This window comes from Pelodiscus sinensis, chromosome 12 (assembly GCF_052426305.1).
Source record: "Pelodiscus sinensis isolate ZL-2025 chromosome 12, ASM5242630v1, whole genome shotgun sequence".
In the NCBI taxonomy this organism is placed as follows: Eukaryota; Metazoa; Chordata; order Testudines; family Trionychidae; genus Pelodiscus; species Pelodiscus sinensis.
Window position 1 is genome coordinate 6452864 of NC_143063.1, and position 15668 is coordinate 6468531.

At 45.4% G+C, this 15668-nt stretch overlaps 1 protein-coding gene across 2 annotated transcripts; it reads left to right on the forward strand.

Moving 5' to 3' along the window:
- Positions 1 to 1665: 1665 nt before the first annotated feature.
- On the forward strand, positions 1666 to 15376 carry HERPUD1 (homocysteine inducible ER protein with ubiquitin like domain 1). 2 transcript variants are annotated; one of them, XM_075940389.2, is made up of 8 exons: positions 1666 to 1871; positions 5340 to 5417; positions 5517 to 5588; positions 7674 to 7807; positions 8609 to 8731; positions 9570 to 9905; positions 11685 to 11790; positions 13626 to 15376. In XM_075940389.2, the coding sequence occupies exons 1-8, from the start codon at positions 1725 to 1727 to the stop codon at positions 13791 to 13793; spliced, it is 1164 nt and encodes a 387-aa protein (XP_075796504.1). In that variant the 5' UTR covers positions 1666 to 1724; the 3' UTR covers positions 13794 to 15376. The 2 variants fall into 2 exon arrangements, with proteins under 2 accessions (XP_075796504.1, XP_075796505.1); XM_075940390.2 differs by having other exon boundaries at positions 5520 to 5588.
- Positions 15377 to 15668: the final 292 nt, after the last annotated feature.

Sequence of the window (15668 nt, forward strand, 5' to 3'; positions counted from 1 at the left end):
TAGACTGGCCAGTTTTTCCGCAAAAGCAGCTGCTTTTGTGGAAAAACTTGCCAGCTGTCTACACTGGCCGCTTGAATATCTGCAAGAACACTGACGATCTCATGTAAGATTGTCAGTGTTCTTGCGGAAATACTGTGCTGCTCCCGTTCAGGCAAAAGCCCTCTTGCGCAAATGATTTGCGCAAGAGGGCCAGTGTAGACAGCACAGTACTGTTTTGCGCAAAAAAACCCCGATGGCTAAAATGGCGATCAGGGCTTTTTTGCACAAAAGCGCGTCTAGATTGGCACGGACGCTTTTCCACAAAAAGTGCTTTTACAGAAAAGCGTCCGTGCCAATCTAGATGCTCTTTTCCAAAAATGCTTTTAACGGAAAACTTTCCCGTTAAAAGCATTTCCGGAAAATCGTGCCAGTCTAGTCGTAACCTATGTTTAACTAGTTAGCCAATTAGACAGAATTTTACATCCTTATTTTTGAGTTTGAGTGGGGGGTTTTTTTTTGTTTGTTTTTTATAGGCCATAAGTAGGTGGAAGGAGTCCATGAATGATTTATTTCAGGATGGAGACTTTAGGAAAGCCCATCAAGTATGTAGTTGCCTGATGATGCCCCATATGGGTTCCAGTGTGGAGTGGCAGGTGACAAGTAGATGTATGTGGTCAAAGATTTTATTTCTGTATTGACACAATAGTGCCTAAAGGGTTGGGCTGAGATATGGATTAGGGATGCAATAGTGTAGTCGATCAATCAATAAGCAGCGTATAGGTTAATGTACACCCACACACTGTAGCTCTGCATTTAAAGTGTCTTAGGAAGCAGGAAAGCAGGGATCACCGGGCTCAATTCTGGCTCATGCTAGAACCATATCAGAGGCAACAGGCAGCCGATCTGTGAAGGGAGTTGTTTTTTAAACCGGCTCTCCTCAAGGATTAGCTTCTACCTGGCACCCCACGCTGCTGCCTCAGATACAGAGGCAACAGCACAGAGTGGCAGGGGACTCCTTGGCTGTGGGGCTGGAATACATTGGCTGCTGGCCCCGCCTGGAGGGACTCTAGAATAGTCAAGTAACCAATAAGAATTCATAAGGTTACTCAACTATTCAATTAACTGATATTTAACATCCCTAATCTGGATCTCATTATTTTTAGCATTGCACAAACAGATAAGAGATAGTTCCTGTCCTAAATAACTTAGAATCTATGCAGACAAGACAGACAAAAGATGGGAGAAAGGAATTCATCTGTCTTCCTCTCCATAGCACCTTGAGCTGATGCAAGAACTGCAAGAATGTGACAGAGGATGTTTTAGCTGGTTGAGCCTAGTGGGGGAGCACGACGGTTGCTCAGTCAACATCTCTACACGAAGGCAATGTCACTGTACTCACAAGCGGCACTGCCATCGCTCTGTCCCATAACCTTTTTGTAATGACTGATCTTGAGCCTGCCCGGCTCCACCCCCAGCCCAGCTGGGTAACCTCTGGCACCTCAACCCACCCTGCCCCCTCCAACCTAGCCTCCGCCCTTCCCTAAGATCCGCCCCTTTCAGGCTGTAGCCGGATGTGCACTGTGATAGGCCCACGTCTTGCCACGCTCACCGTGAGGAGCCAATCAGCTGCAGCCACCGCGCACTTGCGAGCAGGGGGCGGGGCGAGGGGTATAAAAGCGGACGGCTTGAGTCGTCCGCCGTTTTGTGACAGTTTGGCGATCGCGCAGCGCCGCCGCCCGCGGACGATGGAGCCCGGCCGCGACGCGGAGTCCTTCGCCCTGCTGGTCAGGAGCCCCGCGCAGCGGCACCCGGACCTGCGCCTCCGCGGGGAGCCCGGCTGGACCGTGCGGCAGCTCAAGGCCCGGCTGCGCCACCTGCACCCGGACGGGCCGGTGAGGAGGGGACCCCGCGGGCCGGCCCCTCCCCTCGCGCCGGGCGCGCCCCTCCCCCCTCGCTCTGAGGCGGGGCGCGGGCCGCTCGCGCCCCCGAGGCCGGGCCGGGAGAGAGACGCTCGTGGCCGTGGCGGCGCCGCGGGGAGGGACGGGGCTTTCCGGAGCTGCGGAAGAGCCTCGGGACCGCCTGGGGCTCATGGCCGGCTGCTGCGGGCGCGGCGCTATGGAGCGGTTGCATCCCTCGCTGTGCGCCCCTCCCGGAGGCCCGGGAACTCCAGGCCTGGTTTGACGTGTGTAAAGTGTAACACTGGGAAGCAAAACTTCTCCCCCCGCCCCCCCCGGAAGTTTCCAGCGCGCCCGCTTGTGCGTGTGTTGCATTGCCATGGAAACCGCTTGTCAATACGTCACGGAGACCGCTTGTCAATACAGAAGCGAAACTGGTTCCCAATAGGGTGAAGCTAGTTGCGGGTTTTTGCTTCTTGTTAAGCTGCCGTTTAAGGTTGACACTGCTTGGAGCTTGTTGGCTGCCGAATAGAATCGAAGTCTTTGAGTTAGTGCAGAGGGTAGAAACTTTCTCCTGTCCATTGGCAGTGTAGGCTGAAAGTGTTCCTGGCAAGGGACTTGAGTGGCTGTTTTAGTTTTGTGGAAAGAAACTTTGTTGCCTACGAAATAATTGACACTTTATTGCGTATAGGCATCAGATTGAGAAACCGTTTGGACTTGGTACAAAGTACATCTAAATACTACAGGTCGAACCTCCCTGGTCGGGCACCCTCAGGACCTGAGTGGTCCCAAACAAGGAAACTTGCTGGACCAGGGGAGGTCAGGTGCCCAGGTTACCCTCCTGGTTGCTGTCCCTGGATGCCTGACCTCCACTGGCTCACCTGTCTGATTCTGCTGCCACCAGCCTGTTCCTGGGGCTCCCTGCCCCCAACCCCACACATGGTAGCAGCTGCTCCCAGGGCTCTCAATCCCCAGGTCACTGGCTGTGAAGACTGCCACCTGCCAGACCAGCTCCACTCCCAGCCACTTGATGTCTGTGGTCAGGGCTCTCTGGATTAGCAACATCTGTGTTCCTGCAGGGCCACTGAATCTTAGGGGAGGATCAGCCTGTAGCTTACACTGAAACAAGCAGCTGTTAGGAGTGTGTCAGATACTCTGCCTATGGGCACAATATGAAACCCCAGAATAACACGTATGTATACATCTTAAGACCAATGAAATAGACATAATACTCCATACATACATGTGAATTGAAATGAGAGGTTGCAGTAGGTATACACCATGCTTTAAGTCATGCTGGCTTGATTTAAATCTGTTTTAATCAGCCGTCACTTGGCAAAAAGCGAACCTTGATTTAGTTGATAAATGTTAATTAGTTTTGCACTCTTTAATAGCTTTTCTAAATAGGTTGAGTCTCAAGACCTTTTGATTTGTAACTACATATCAACTAATGGTGTCCCTAGTCTGTTTGTCAGAGGGCGGAGATTGCTTGATCATTATCTGTTCAGTTCACTCCCTCTGGGGCACCTGGCAGGCAGACAGGATACTGGGCTGGATGGACCTTTGGTCTGACCTAGTGTGGCCATTTTTATGTTCTTAGTGTAAAAGCTCTATTTAGTGTGTGTTTAGCAAAACACATGTATCTCATAAACCCTGTACCTTAACTTGCTCACTTTTTTTACTTAAATTAGGAAATTCTGAACAATACATTGGTCTCCTGGATTAGGATTATTTACTTGTGGTCTGTGTAAAGCTCTGCTTGGATGCAGTTTAAATTCAGTTAAAATATGCAAAAATTCAGATAAGTTTTGTTCTTAGTACTTTGTTTACTGAAATCAGTTTGGTCTGTAGTTAGTTGAACCTGTGTTTCTGTTCACTGTGTCCTTTAGGGTATTATAACTTTTAGATCTCTCTTCTTTTTTTGTTTTAAGAACTAGGATTTATTCATCAGTTTGATCAGGAGATGTTTTCCTGCTTTTACTGCTCAAAATTGATAATTTTTGAATGAACTGATCATTGACCTGAACTGGGTGAATTAAACCGAAATGAGGGCTAAGCCTCTTCTGCAAATGTAGAGAGACTAATTGCTATCAAACTATTTTAGCATTTCAATATATTCTAGTTACAGGTGCTTAACCTTTCAGTTCTTTGAATTTCTTTAAAATTGGCAACCATACATTGTGTATTAAATATTTAAGAGACTAAGTTTAGGCCTTAACATAGATTGAAAGTTTTTAAATTTAATTTTAAATAGGTTAGTTTTTAATAACTAAACCTACTTAATTTTAAATGAAAATGACTAGGGATGTGAATGACTAGTTGACTATCCACCAAGCAAATGCTTATCTGATAGTCGACAGGCTAGTTGCTTTCTCCTCCCTCTTCCAGCCTCTATCAGAGGCAGTGGGGAGGGGAAGAAGATGGGTGGTTTCAAAGCAGCAGCACCATGTCGAGGCCGGGGTCAGACCCTGGGCTCCACATGGCACTTCTGCTTTGAAATGCTATGTGCAACCAGGCTGCACACGGCATTTCAAAGCAGCAGTGTCATGTGGAGCCCAGGGTCAGTGGGGGAGTCCCCCACTGGCCCTGTGCTCCCCAAAGCACTTTTGCCTCTTTGAAGTGTAGCAACAGCCTACTTCAAAAGCAGAAGTGCCCTTATCGACTAATCAAATAGTCAATGCAAATTGCATCGACTATTCAATTAGCCAAATCATCAACATTTTACATCCCTAATGAGAATCTGATCTATTGTAACCAGTTTTTATCCTCCCTGCTTTTCAAGTGGACAGTCTGTTTTGTGAATGTTGTGAAGATGTGCTGCTGTTAATTCCCAGTGTCCGTGGAAGTCAAGGTCTTCATATGCTGCTTTGCACTGTTAATAGCATCCATCAGCCTTGAATTACTTTTTAGAAATCATGTAAGGTTCAGCAGCTTTGAAGACAAATGTGGAAGTAGCTGAAGGACTTTAGCTTTGCCGGCTAGCAGAGCTGACATTCTCCTGTAGGGAGGAGAACTTGGGATCTCTTGCTCTTGTGCAACTCAGTTACTGTGTTCCAAGGAGGATGTCTGTGTAAACAGCTGCTCCAATTTACTGGATGGGAAATGATTAGAATTGTCATAAAGATTACCAAGTGCCTGCAGTGCTGCTCAGTAGGGATGTAAAATTCTGTTTAATTGGTTAACCAATTGTGGGCCAGGGCACCCCACAGGCATGAGTTGCTTTTGTTAAAGGTGAGGCCTGAATTAATGTTTACAAGCCACATTATTTCTTAATAATGAAATATTAAGCCACATCCCTTCCCATTTGAACTGAAGTTGACAGGGAAGTAGCATTTATGACTTGTATATCAGAAAGTAGTGTTTCTCTGATCGTCAGTCAGCTTTTCCTTACACAGCTTTTCATTTATGAAGCTGACTTTAGGCATTTGACAGATTAGTAACGGTATACCATATCTTCTCTCAAAGCTTGAAGAGGACCAGAAGCTGATTTATTCTGGGAAGCTGCTACTTGACCATCTTTATTTGAGAGATGTTCTGCCCCAGGTATGGTAACTGCATGTTTGTGGTGTGGTAGCTGCACTGCAGTACCAAGAGGAGTCAAGTGAAGTTTAAAAATGGTTATTTAAAACACCTTTATTTTAGCAGGAGAAGTTTCATGCTCTGCATCTCGTGTACCGCTTGAATCTGTCAACAATGCAAGAAGCCAGTGCAAAGGTATGTTAAATTTAGGCAGTTTTCGTCCTACGTTATGTATTGAATGGATCAACAAAAATGTTTGGACTGTGACCTAGCTCTTAATTCCTGCATGTTTGTAAAGATTGACAGTATTGCCATAACTGGCTGGTAAGTCTTGTGTGTCCAAAGTTCTGTCACTGTAAGTGGTGTGGCAGTATTGCTTCAGCGTTGTAATAGGGCTGGAGGAAGAACATTTCTACATTTAAAAACAGTACTGGAAGCACAAAGCAAGGACTGTTCTAAGTTTGAGCTGAGACATCTGAAGAGCTATGTGGAACTTAAATTATACTAATGGTTATGCTAATCAGAGGGAGAGAGACGTGATTACCATTTGAATAGGGAGTGTCCACATGTATTCTGCTGGGACTTTTTTGGCAAAAACATGTGGAACAAGAAATTGAATTTCTAATACTGACTTTAGTTTCAATTTAATGTATTGGGTGTTGTGCCATCATATGGCTGTGGTTCCTAGCTGCCTGGTCCCACCCGCTGCCAGGATGCAGTGGCTCTGGGGCCTGGGCCCCACCTCTCAGTCAATCAGTGCTGGGCAGGGGTGGCATCTCCTCCAGGCCATGGAAGAGCACTTCCCTGTGTGGTGGGAGGGCTGCTGGGAGCTGCTCTGTGCGGTCCTCCCACTGCGCAAGGAAGCGCTCTTCCATAGTCGGGAAGAGACACCGAACAGCCCTCCCGTAGAGCAGAGAAGTGCTTTTCTGCGACCAGAGGAGACCCCACCTCTGCCCAGCGCTGCTGGTTGTCTGAGAGGCAGGGCAGGGCGCACCTTTCAATAGCTGCAGCAGGAGGGGAGGCCCTGGGCTGTGTACCCCAGCTCTCTCCCAGAGCCACTACGATGCAGGCAGCAGGGCTAGGTGAGCAGAGCAGGGTGGGGGCTCCAGGGAAGAGCTAGTGTTTGTGGGGAGGGGGGGAGAGAGGCTATGGAGGCAGAGCTGGCACTGTGGGGATCTGGAGAAAGGGCTAATATTGGGAGCTGTCTCTGGGGGAGGTGCAGTGGGGCTCAAAACAGGAAGCTGCTACTGAGGGATCGGGGGGGGGGGACACGGACTCTTAAGTAGTAGGGGAGCTTATCCCTGAGGCATTTTGAGGGGGTTGGGTGTAGGACTCTGGGATCAGTGGTTGGCATGGGGCGGGGGGGTAGTGGAGGGGCTCTAGGAGTTAGTGCTGGCCCTGGAGGCTGGGCTTTTGACAGACTGATATTTTATTTGCATGTTTGCACAATAATCATTCGTATAATGAATATGTAAATACCTGTGTCAAAAGTTTGTAACATTTTGAATGGATTTGCTGGTCCCCTGTATCAAAAAGGTTGGGGTCCACTGTCTTATGGTATTGTGTACAAATATCTTTCTGATTCAGTTGGGTTGTATTAACTAATGCTCAAGCTTCATGTGTCAAGACCTACATTTCCACTCTTCCTTAAATCAAAAAGTGAACAACATGCAGTAGGTCCTAATTCCAGTTGGATATTTGTCGCAACGCTAGTGTTGTGATATTTTGATTAAGGCACATTGTCCTAATTCTGTAGGGCAGTTTGCAGAGCAGCCACCCACATATTGCTGGGAATGTAGACTTTATTTCATAAACTCCAAAATCAGATACACATGAAAGATTCTCATATTACACTTGTAGTTAGACATTCTTTTGCCTGTGCTCTTTTAAAGGAAAGATAATTGAGAGGGTGAAGCTAGTGATCTCTTTATGGTATATAAAAAGACCCTAAGAATAACTTTTTTTATGCTTGGTTTTTTAATCTTAGAGCTTCTGTAGTGCAACAGGTGTATTTAAACACTTAAAAAAAAACCTTGGTTCTATGTCCTAAGACTTTTGACCCACCCCACCAACTATTTTTTTCCTTCTTAGGTCACCTTTCAGAGTATTGGAAACATAATATGTATGGAAGGCCTGGTTATAACAATAGTTATGACTATTTGTATTGTGCAATGCTCATAGTCAAACTGTACAAATGTACAGCAATTTAGCTTTGGAACAGATCACTTCTCTCAGATACTGTTCTGAATCAACCGCAGTATGTATTCTACTATTATTTAGATTGATGAAACCAAGAAACCGCCAAAGACTGTTTCAAAACCTGGTCAAGATCCTTCTGTTGTTTCTTCAAGTGATGGCTTGAGACAAAGGGAAACTTCTGGCAACCAGCCTGCTACAGGGGAAACCAATATTGGGTAAATATGCTACACATGCAGGATCGTGTTCTGAAAAAATTGTTTCCCATTCATGTTCATTCTGCTTTTGGACAATCAAACCTTTGAACACTAGCACCTCATGCCATGCTTAGTGTTGTAAATGTCAGTGGAATCTAAGCCAGGTATGCTATTCTTCTGGAAAGCTAAGTGGACAAAGAAAGGGTTAAATGGATAATACCTCCCCCTCTCAAGACATCTCCTGTACTCTTGTGTGGAAAAATAGAATTGCTATTCCATTGTCATGGAAGTATGAACTCAGGAGCTACTATGTTGATTCCTGCATTATGTAGATAGCCCCTACAATTGATTCTCCTTGCTATGATATGCTTTCTCCCAGAATTTGCAGTCTGTACTATTCTGAGTCTCTGAAGAGTAGATGGAGGGGACTTGCTTTGAGATCATAGTACTTTCTGGAGTATTTCTTAAGTATCGTTTGTATTAATGGATCTGAACTGAAAATAAAAGCAGACTGTCAGATCATTTAATCAGGTAGATGGAACTCGTGAGCCAGTAGATGCAAGACTGTTTTCCTGTTCACTTCCCCCTCTCCCTGATTTCACAAGCATACGCTTGACATAAAATATAGACTTCTGCATTCATGCTTCTAATAAAATATTGATTACGGTATTTCAAGCCCGTAGGATGTACTGAAAATGTATAGTATCTCCTTGACTGCTTTTGCTGTGCTGTATGTCTACCAGTACAGGTGGGGAAAAACTTGGGCAGGGCATTCCTGTTCTCTCGTATACAAACCTCCTGTGTTTTACCTGTTTGAATAAGGGTTGAAGCTGCTCAGCAACCTCTCCATGGCGTGGCTCCTGGGTTTTCTGCCTATGCCACTTACAACATATTACAGATGTCCTGGTTTCAGCAGATTTATGCAAGACAGTATTATATACAATAGTAAGTTGTTTTTTTTTTTTTTTTTTTTTTTTTTCTCTGTTTCCTTAGTCTTATTGGTAGACTTGAAATGTTGTAACTCTTTAATGAGGCAACTTTTCCTTCCATCAGCTATAATGGAGCTGGATGGCATCTATATATTTTTTTAAGCCTTTGATTCAAATATCCAATTGTGAATATAAAACTAATCAGGTTTAACGTTACTTGACACTCCTTGCCTTGGAAAAGCTAAGCACTGCAAAACTTGATTTGAAAGATTTCAACAGTGGGATACTGAACTAAACCCTCTGCATTCCAGCTTAACAAAGATGGACGTTACTGCGTTTTACAGAAGGTGAAAATGACGCGCACAGTTTAATTCATTCCATCATGTAGCACGTCATTGGCATAACCAGGGCTGACTTCGGTCGCTGCTAATCACAACTTGCTGCTTCCTTGTGGCACATGAATAGGCCTGTTGATTGGTGGGGAAGAAGGGGCAAAGGCAGAAACTGCCCTGGAGACCAGTGATTCAGAAGGGCCCAGGGCTCCCAGCTGCCGCTACTGCCACTGTGGCCAAAGTCCCAGGCCCTTAAATTGCTGCCATAACCTTGCACAGCACTCTCCAAAACCCCCTGCAGCACAGTCCAGGTGACACTGAAGACTATGTGGGGCTGCAGGGCTGAAGACTGGCTGTCCTGCCTGCTTCCCTCCCCTCTCTTTCCAGAAGCATGGAGCCACCCTCCCTCTTGCACAGGGGGCCCAGTGAGACTGTCTGTGCCCTCATGCATGAAGCTTTTAGGCTTATATTATCCTTGTCGGAGCTTTGCCAAGTCTTGGTAACCCTTTATCTTCTTTTCAGTTTGGCTGCTGTTTCTGCTGATAGATCACCTGCACAGAGGTCACAAGAGATACCATTGGCACCAGTTGCCACTCCGGCCCCTCTTCCAGATGCATTTCCTGCACAAAACCTGCCTGGAAATAATCCTGCTCCTCCACTTAATGCAGGGGGCAATCAGAATTTGCAAATGAATGCCCAGGGGGGTCCTCTCATGGAAGAGGAAGAGGAGATGAATCGAGATTGGTTGGACTGGCTTTATTCAGCAACGCTGTTCTTTGTTTTCATCAACATTATCTATTTCTACTCCAGCCTGAGCAGGTTCCTCATGGTAATGGGTGGCACAGTGTTGATGTACCTGTAAGTATGTGTGGTTCATGGAGTAAACGTTTCAGTGTTGACTTAAATTATTCAGGTGACAGTTCTTAGGAGCAGTTTGTCTGCACTGTGATGGTCTTTGTTTTGCTCATGTCTCTTACAGCTTGTTTATGCTTCAGTAGAACCACTTTAATTCTTGTGGTACATCAAAAGCAATACAGCCCCTAGTGTAGATGGATTCATAGTAGTATTAATGTGCTTTTACTTGTGTAACTTATTCCTATATGGGACAAGAGGGTAGTTCATTCGGATAAAAGACCTTTATACTGGTATAACTGTATCCACATTAATGCTTATCAGTATCACTAAGAAATTACATCTTTAGCCAAAATAATTGGAGGGAGAGGAGGAATCAGTTTGCCAAGTGGCCACATGTTGGCTTTCTGTGACTCCTGATTTGAGCCACCCAGGATGGGGGAGTTATCCTGCTTTTATAGGTATAGGGAAAGCCAAGATAGGGTGAAAGTGGCGAGGAGTCCTGTGGCACCTTATAGACTAACTGAAGTGTAGGAGCATAAGCTTTCGTGGGCAAAGACCCACTTCGTCAGATGCATGTAGTGGAAATTTCCAGAGGCAGGTATAAATATGCAGGTCTTTGCCCATGAAAGCTTATGCTCCTACACTTCAGTTAGTCTGTAAGGTGCCACAGGACTCCTCGCCGCTTTTGCAGATTCAGACTAACATGGCGACCCCTCTGATACTTGACAAGATAGGGTGGTATGAGCAAAAGGAGAACTCTGTCCTAGTTCTCATGCTACACATGGCAGTATCAAGACCCCTTACCTCAATAGGCCAGTGAGTGGGCTGCTTGAGTCTCCCTCCATCTCAGTGGGCTGTAAGATTGTTGTAATCAAGATGGTCTCTCAGGATAGGGCACTTTTGCGAAGTGTGCATGCAAACCTAGAATTTGTGGTGTGGCAGTTGAATTGTACCAGCACTTTGGATACAGAGGGCACACATGGCTTAGTCTCTTGCACGCAGTCAGCACACATCTTACTTCACATGCCTTCCTTTATGTGCATGCCACTTGAGCAGTACTGCTAGACTCTCTACACTACCCCCTCTTGCACACAATATATGCAAATGTGGTGAAGCATGGAATATTGCTGTACCTCATTTGCATAATTAATGAGATTCCATTTTTGTACAAGAAGCTGTCTACACGGCTCCTTTTTGCACAAAACCCCCCTCTTGCCCAAAAATGAGTCTACTCAGTGGAGAGTAGATTTCAACCAGTCGCTCCGTGCACCCCATTCACCGACGCTTTGTGCATGCGTGGTGTGGGGCTGGCAAGTAGCTGTCGCCAGGGTTTGTCAAGGCCTGCAAGTGAGGTATGGCAATAGTCCACATTTTGCCTCATTTGCATATTTTTGTGCAAGAGTGTGCAGTCTAGACACAGCCGTAGGGAGAAAACTATGCAGGTGGAATCTAGCAACCCTGCCTGTGGGCCGTAGTAAGCAAAAAGTCTTGCAGGCCACACATGGAACCCCAGACTGCTCACCATAGCCTTAGTTTGTGATGCTGTATCTGCTGCCACCTCTTGAATGCTATGCTCTGTCTTGCTGCCATAATGCTGGGTGGCATGGATTGAGGCAGAGAAGTTTTGGATGCCATTTCTCCATCACCTCAACAAATCTGAATTTATCCTAGTGCCCTTAGGGAACTATTTGTTCTTGTCTTTCAAGTGTTTGCTAGGCCTGACATAGCAAAGCCGGGGTAATATGTAACTAACTGCTAATAACAAATGTTGTTGTCTTCCAGACACCATGCTGGATGGTTTCCATTTAGGCGACAGCCAGTTCACCCTCTTCCAAACAATGTTCTTCCCCAAGCCGCGATAAATCAGGACCAAAACAATAACTTACAGGTATTGACTCAATATTTGATGTGCATCAACTGGAAATGCCAGGAACAGGTTGAGTTTCCATTTTTCCCAAATACAGTAAACTTCCGATAATCTGGCACCTTTAGGACCCATGGGGTGCCGGATTATCAGATATGCCAGACTATCGGAAGGGGGGGTTATGAGGGAGGTGGGGTGGGGGGATGCCACCCCAAACCCCTCATAGCCCCCCTCCCCCTTCCAATAGTCCGGCTCTGCCCCAGGCATCCCTGATTCAGCCGCTGCTGGTCAGTTTCAGCAGCGGCTGAATCTGGATGCCTGCAGCAGAGCAGCTGGAGTGCTGCCGGGTTGGTCCGGTAGCGCCGACCCTTGGCGTGGCGAGACCAACCCGGCAGCACCCCAGCTGCTCTTGGGGACACCTGGGGCAGAGCAGCTGGGGGGTGCTGCCAGGTTGGTCCAGCAGCGCTGCTCCTCGGCGCTACTGGACCAACCCGGCAGTGCCCCAGCTTCTCTGCCCCAGGTGTCCCCAAGTCAGCTGCTGCTGAAACTGATCAGGGGCTGATTCCTGGAAGCCAGGGCAGAGCTGCTCTGCCTCGGGCTTCCCGGAGTCAGCCACTGGTCAGTTTCAGCAGCTGAATCGGGGACAGCTGGGGTGCTGCCGGGTTGGTCCCGCAGCCCCGAGGGGCAGCGCTACGGGACCTACCCGGCAGCACTCCAGCTGTTCTGCCCCCGGCTTCCCTGATTCAGCTGCTGGTCAGTTTTAGCAGCGGCTGAATCGGGGAAGCCGGGGGCAGAGCAGCTCCAATGGTCCGGCTGCCCAGAGCACTTCTGGGTTCCTGATGGTGCCGGACCATCAGATGCCGGACCATCGGAGTTTTACTGTAATTGGATTAGAAATATTAAGTGTTCTCCATGGAAACTTTTCCTGGTAGAATAGCTATACTAGCTTGCTTTTCTTCATGCTGAGAGTTCAAGGCCAGAAGGACCAGAGGTCCTCTACTCTGGCCACCGACACAACCCAGCCACTTGCATTCTAAACCCAGTAACATTTCATATTAACAGCATTCAGGAGACTAAATTATGTGCCACAGGCAAAGGAACTGTAGGAATCTGCTTAATTCCTGCTCTATCTAGTCATTGGTTTCTAGTTTTGTCACTAAAAAGTACTCTGATATTTTTGCTTTCATAGAAACCAATGTCTTTCCTACCATATGTTAGAAGTTTACTTTGCCAGGGTTAAACTTTAAAGCCAGTAACTGGAGGGAGAGGGGGGGTTGTTAGCAGTGTGACAGTGTCAACAATGCCCATATTTAGAAAAGAGGCCAACATTTCAATTCATACCACTGCTGTATCCAATGCATTGTTTCCACTTGCAAATCTGTGTGTCAGTAAAATGCAGGACAATGTAGCACTTTAAAGACTAACAAGATGGTTTATTAGATGATGAGCTTTCGTGGGCCAGACCCACTTCCTCAGATCTGGCCCACGAAAGCTCATCATCTAATAAACCATCTTGTTAGTCTTTAAAGTGCTACATTGTCCTGCATTTTGCTTCAGCAGCACCAGACTAACACGGCTACATTTCTATCACTATTCTACATGTGTGTCAGTAGTTTCACTCAGTATGGTCCTATGCTAAAATGAAAATGGTTGGGTGGCTTTACTTTATTTCAGCTGTGTAGTCTCTGAACTATAATTCTGGGATAGGAGCTAAAAACAAAGGACTGAAATACAGCAATGTGTACGGTCAGGCTACTAATGAGTCATTAAAACTCTTCAATTGAAAATTAAAATAGTACTTTTAGAAAGGAATTGGTTTCACTTTTGGTAAAACAAACATCCCACTTTCACTTTGGCAGGAGGAAAATGCAGGTGAAGAAGGTGAACCTGAGGCTATTCCTGATGAAGGAAGAGCTTTACCAGAAAATCTGCAGGATGGACCTTCCTTCATGAACACAGCATGGCTTTTTTTCAAGACTTTCTTTGCATCCCTCCTGCCAGAAGGGCCTCCAGCTGTGGCCAACTAACTGCTCTTGGTATTGACTTCCTAGCCCATCTGTAATTCTAGCAGACTACTCTTATGTCTACGTGACTAGTCTGGACACCAATGACAAGTGTCAGTGGGATTTTCTCATCTTATAGCAACTAAGCAACCTGAAAACTGCAAGAAGCCTTAAACCATTACAGCCTATAGACTAAAATGTACTGTGCTTTTCCATGTCCTCATTACAAAACTTCAATGTGTTGTATAACAGGCATTAAAATAGAGGACCTAGCATTGTACAGCTGTGCACTAAATGCACAGACCGTAAGCAGGTGTGTGTGGAGATGTAAGAGAAGCAAGTGGCTTCTCCTGATGCTATGATTCCTGTTGGAATGTTTCAAATGCTATTTAAATTACACTGAGTGTAGTATCTCGTATATAAATCAAGGAACTGCTGTTAAGTATTAGCAGAAAAGATTTATGCTTCAATTAAAGGAGTGAAGTGCTAAATCTTAAAAGAAAAAGACAAATCATGTTTTCTGTGTAAATAACTTCCTGTGGAGGACATACCTATGATGACTACCTCCATTGTTAGAAAATGAAAGGTATCCAGAGCCTGTGATAAACAAGTATACCAAATGGGTCACCTGAGTTACAGGATGAATTTCCAGTTGTCATGTTCAGGTGCTTCTAAAGTAGTTTAAAGGTTTCTTTTCTTGCTTGTAAATCCTGTCTTCATTCATTTAGAACTTACTTATTCTGTGCATCTTGTAACTTTCGAGAATGTTCAATTTAAGTAGCTTAGCAGTTCTGTGTTCAGTTTATATAATTGTAGTAGACCAATGGCAAATCTCCCTTTTGCTATCCATTTACAATCTCAGAATTTGTTTCCTGTTACCTTTGTCAACTAGAACTTTCTCAATCACAGAAGCTTCTAACACATGGCTTCAGTTCTGTTGAGCTTGGCCATAAGTTAAATGGACTTTTGCTTTCTCTTTATATAATGTCCAACTAGACTTCTACATCACAGCAAGTACAAGATGGATCCAGAAGACATTTTTTACTATACTGGCTTCCTACTTCATGATGTTCCTTTAAACTTAATATTTTCAAGGGCTTTGTTTTCAAAGTGTAAGATGTTGTGTGCACGCTTGAACACCTATTCACTAATTGCATGTATAAATGAACAGAGCCTTCCCACATTTATTCCTCAGCCACGTATAACTGTTTCCCCAATGTGCCTTGGATAGCTTTTTGCACACAAGTTACAATGGTCATAGCCAACTTGTAGCTGCTCCTAGTAAATCTATAGGTATTCAGGAAGTTGGCCTGATATGAGCCTCCTTAACCTATGCAGGGGTAGACTTGCAATGGACTGTTCCTACTCAGGGATATTTTTATTGCTCAGCAAACATCTCATTTTTTTTTCTAGCTTGTGGTGTTTATCCCGAAAATCTTGTACAAGTAGCAATACTGATGACATTTGTTTAAAGCTTTATAATGCATTGTCATGCTAATATGCATGAGTTTGATTTGTACAGCTGACCATGTAATTACTTAATTGGTCATTCTTAATCCTGTTTCTGCATACTGCATCTACCCATTAAACATGGTTTAAGGTTGTCAGTGTTTGTCTACTTCAGTTGGACTTTTTTATTTCTTCTAACAAACTACCTTGAGGTAAATCCTTTTCCACTGCATAATAGAGTTCTTGTTTCTGAATCTTGAAACTACAGTAGGAAGCTCTAATTCAGGGGTTGGCAAAAGGGCCTTCATGGGCTGGATCCAGCCCACAAACCCAGTTGATCTGGCTTGCAGTGGCCATGCTATTCCCTCATCTAATGAGGGCCTAGGGATGGGCTGAGCATGTGGTATTTAGTCAACCCTGGCAGTTGACTCTAAACACCGTGCACTGGAG

Excerpts from the sequence above, each read along its gene's own strand:
- HERPUD1 (XM_075940389.2), top strand. The coding sequence starts at position 1,725 with ATGGAGCCCGGCCGCGACGCGGAGTCCTTCGCCCTGCTGGTCAGGAGC. Across the intron at positions 5,418-5,516 it reads TGAGAGATGTTCTGCCCCAG|CAGGAGAAGTTTCATGCTCT; the intron begins GTATGGTAACTG and ends CCTTTATTTTAG. Across the intron at positions 9,906-11,684 it reads GGCACAGTGTTGATGTACCT|ACACCATGCTGGATGGTTTC; the intron begins GTAAGTATGTGT and ends GTTGTCTTCCAG.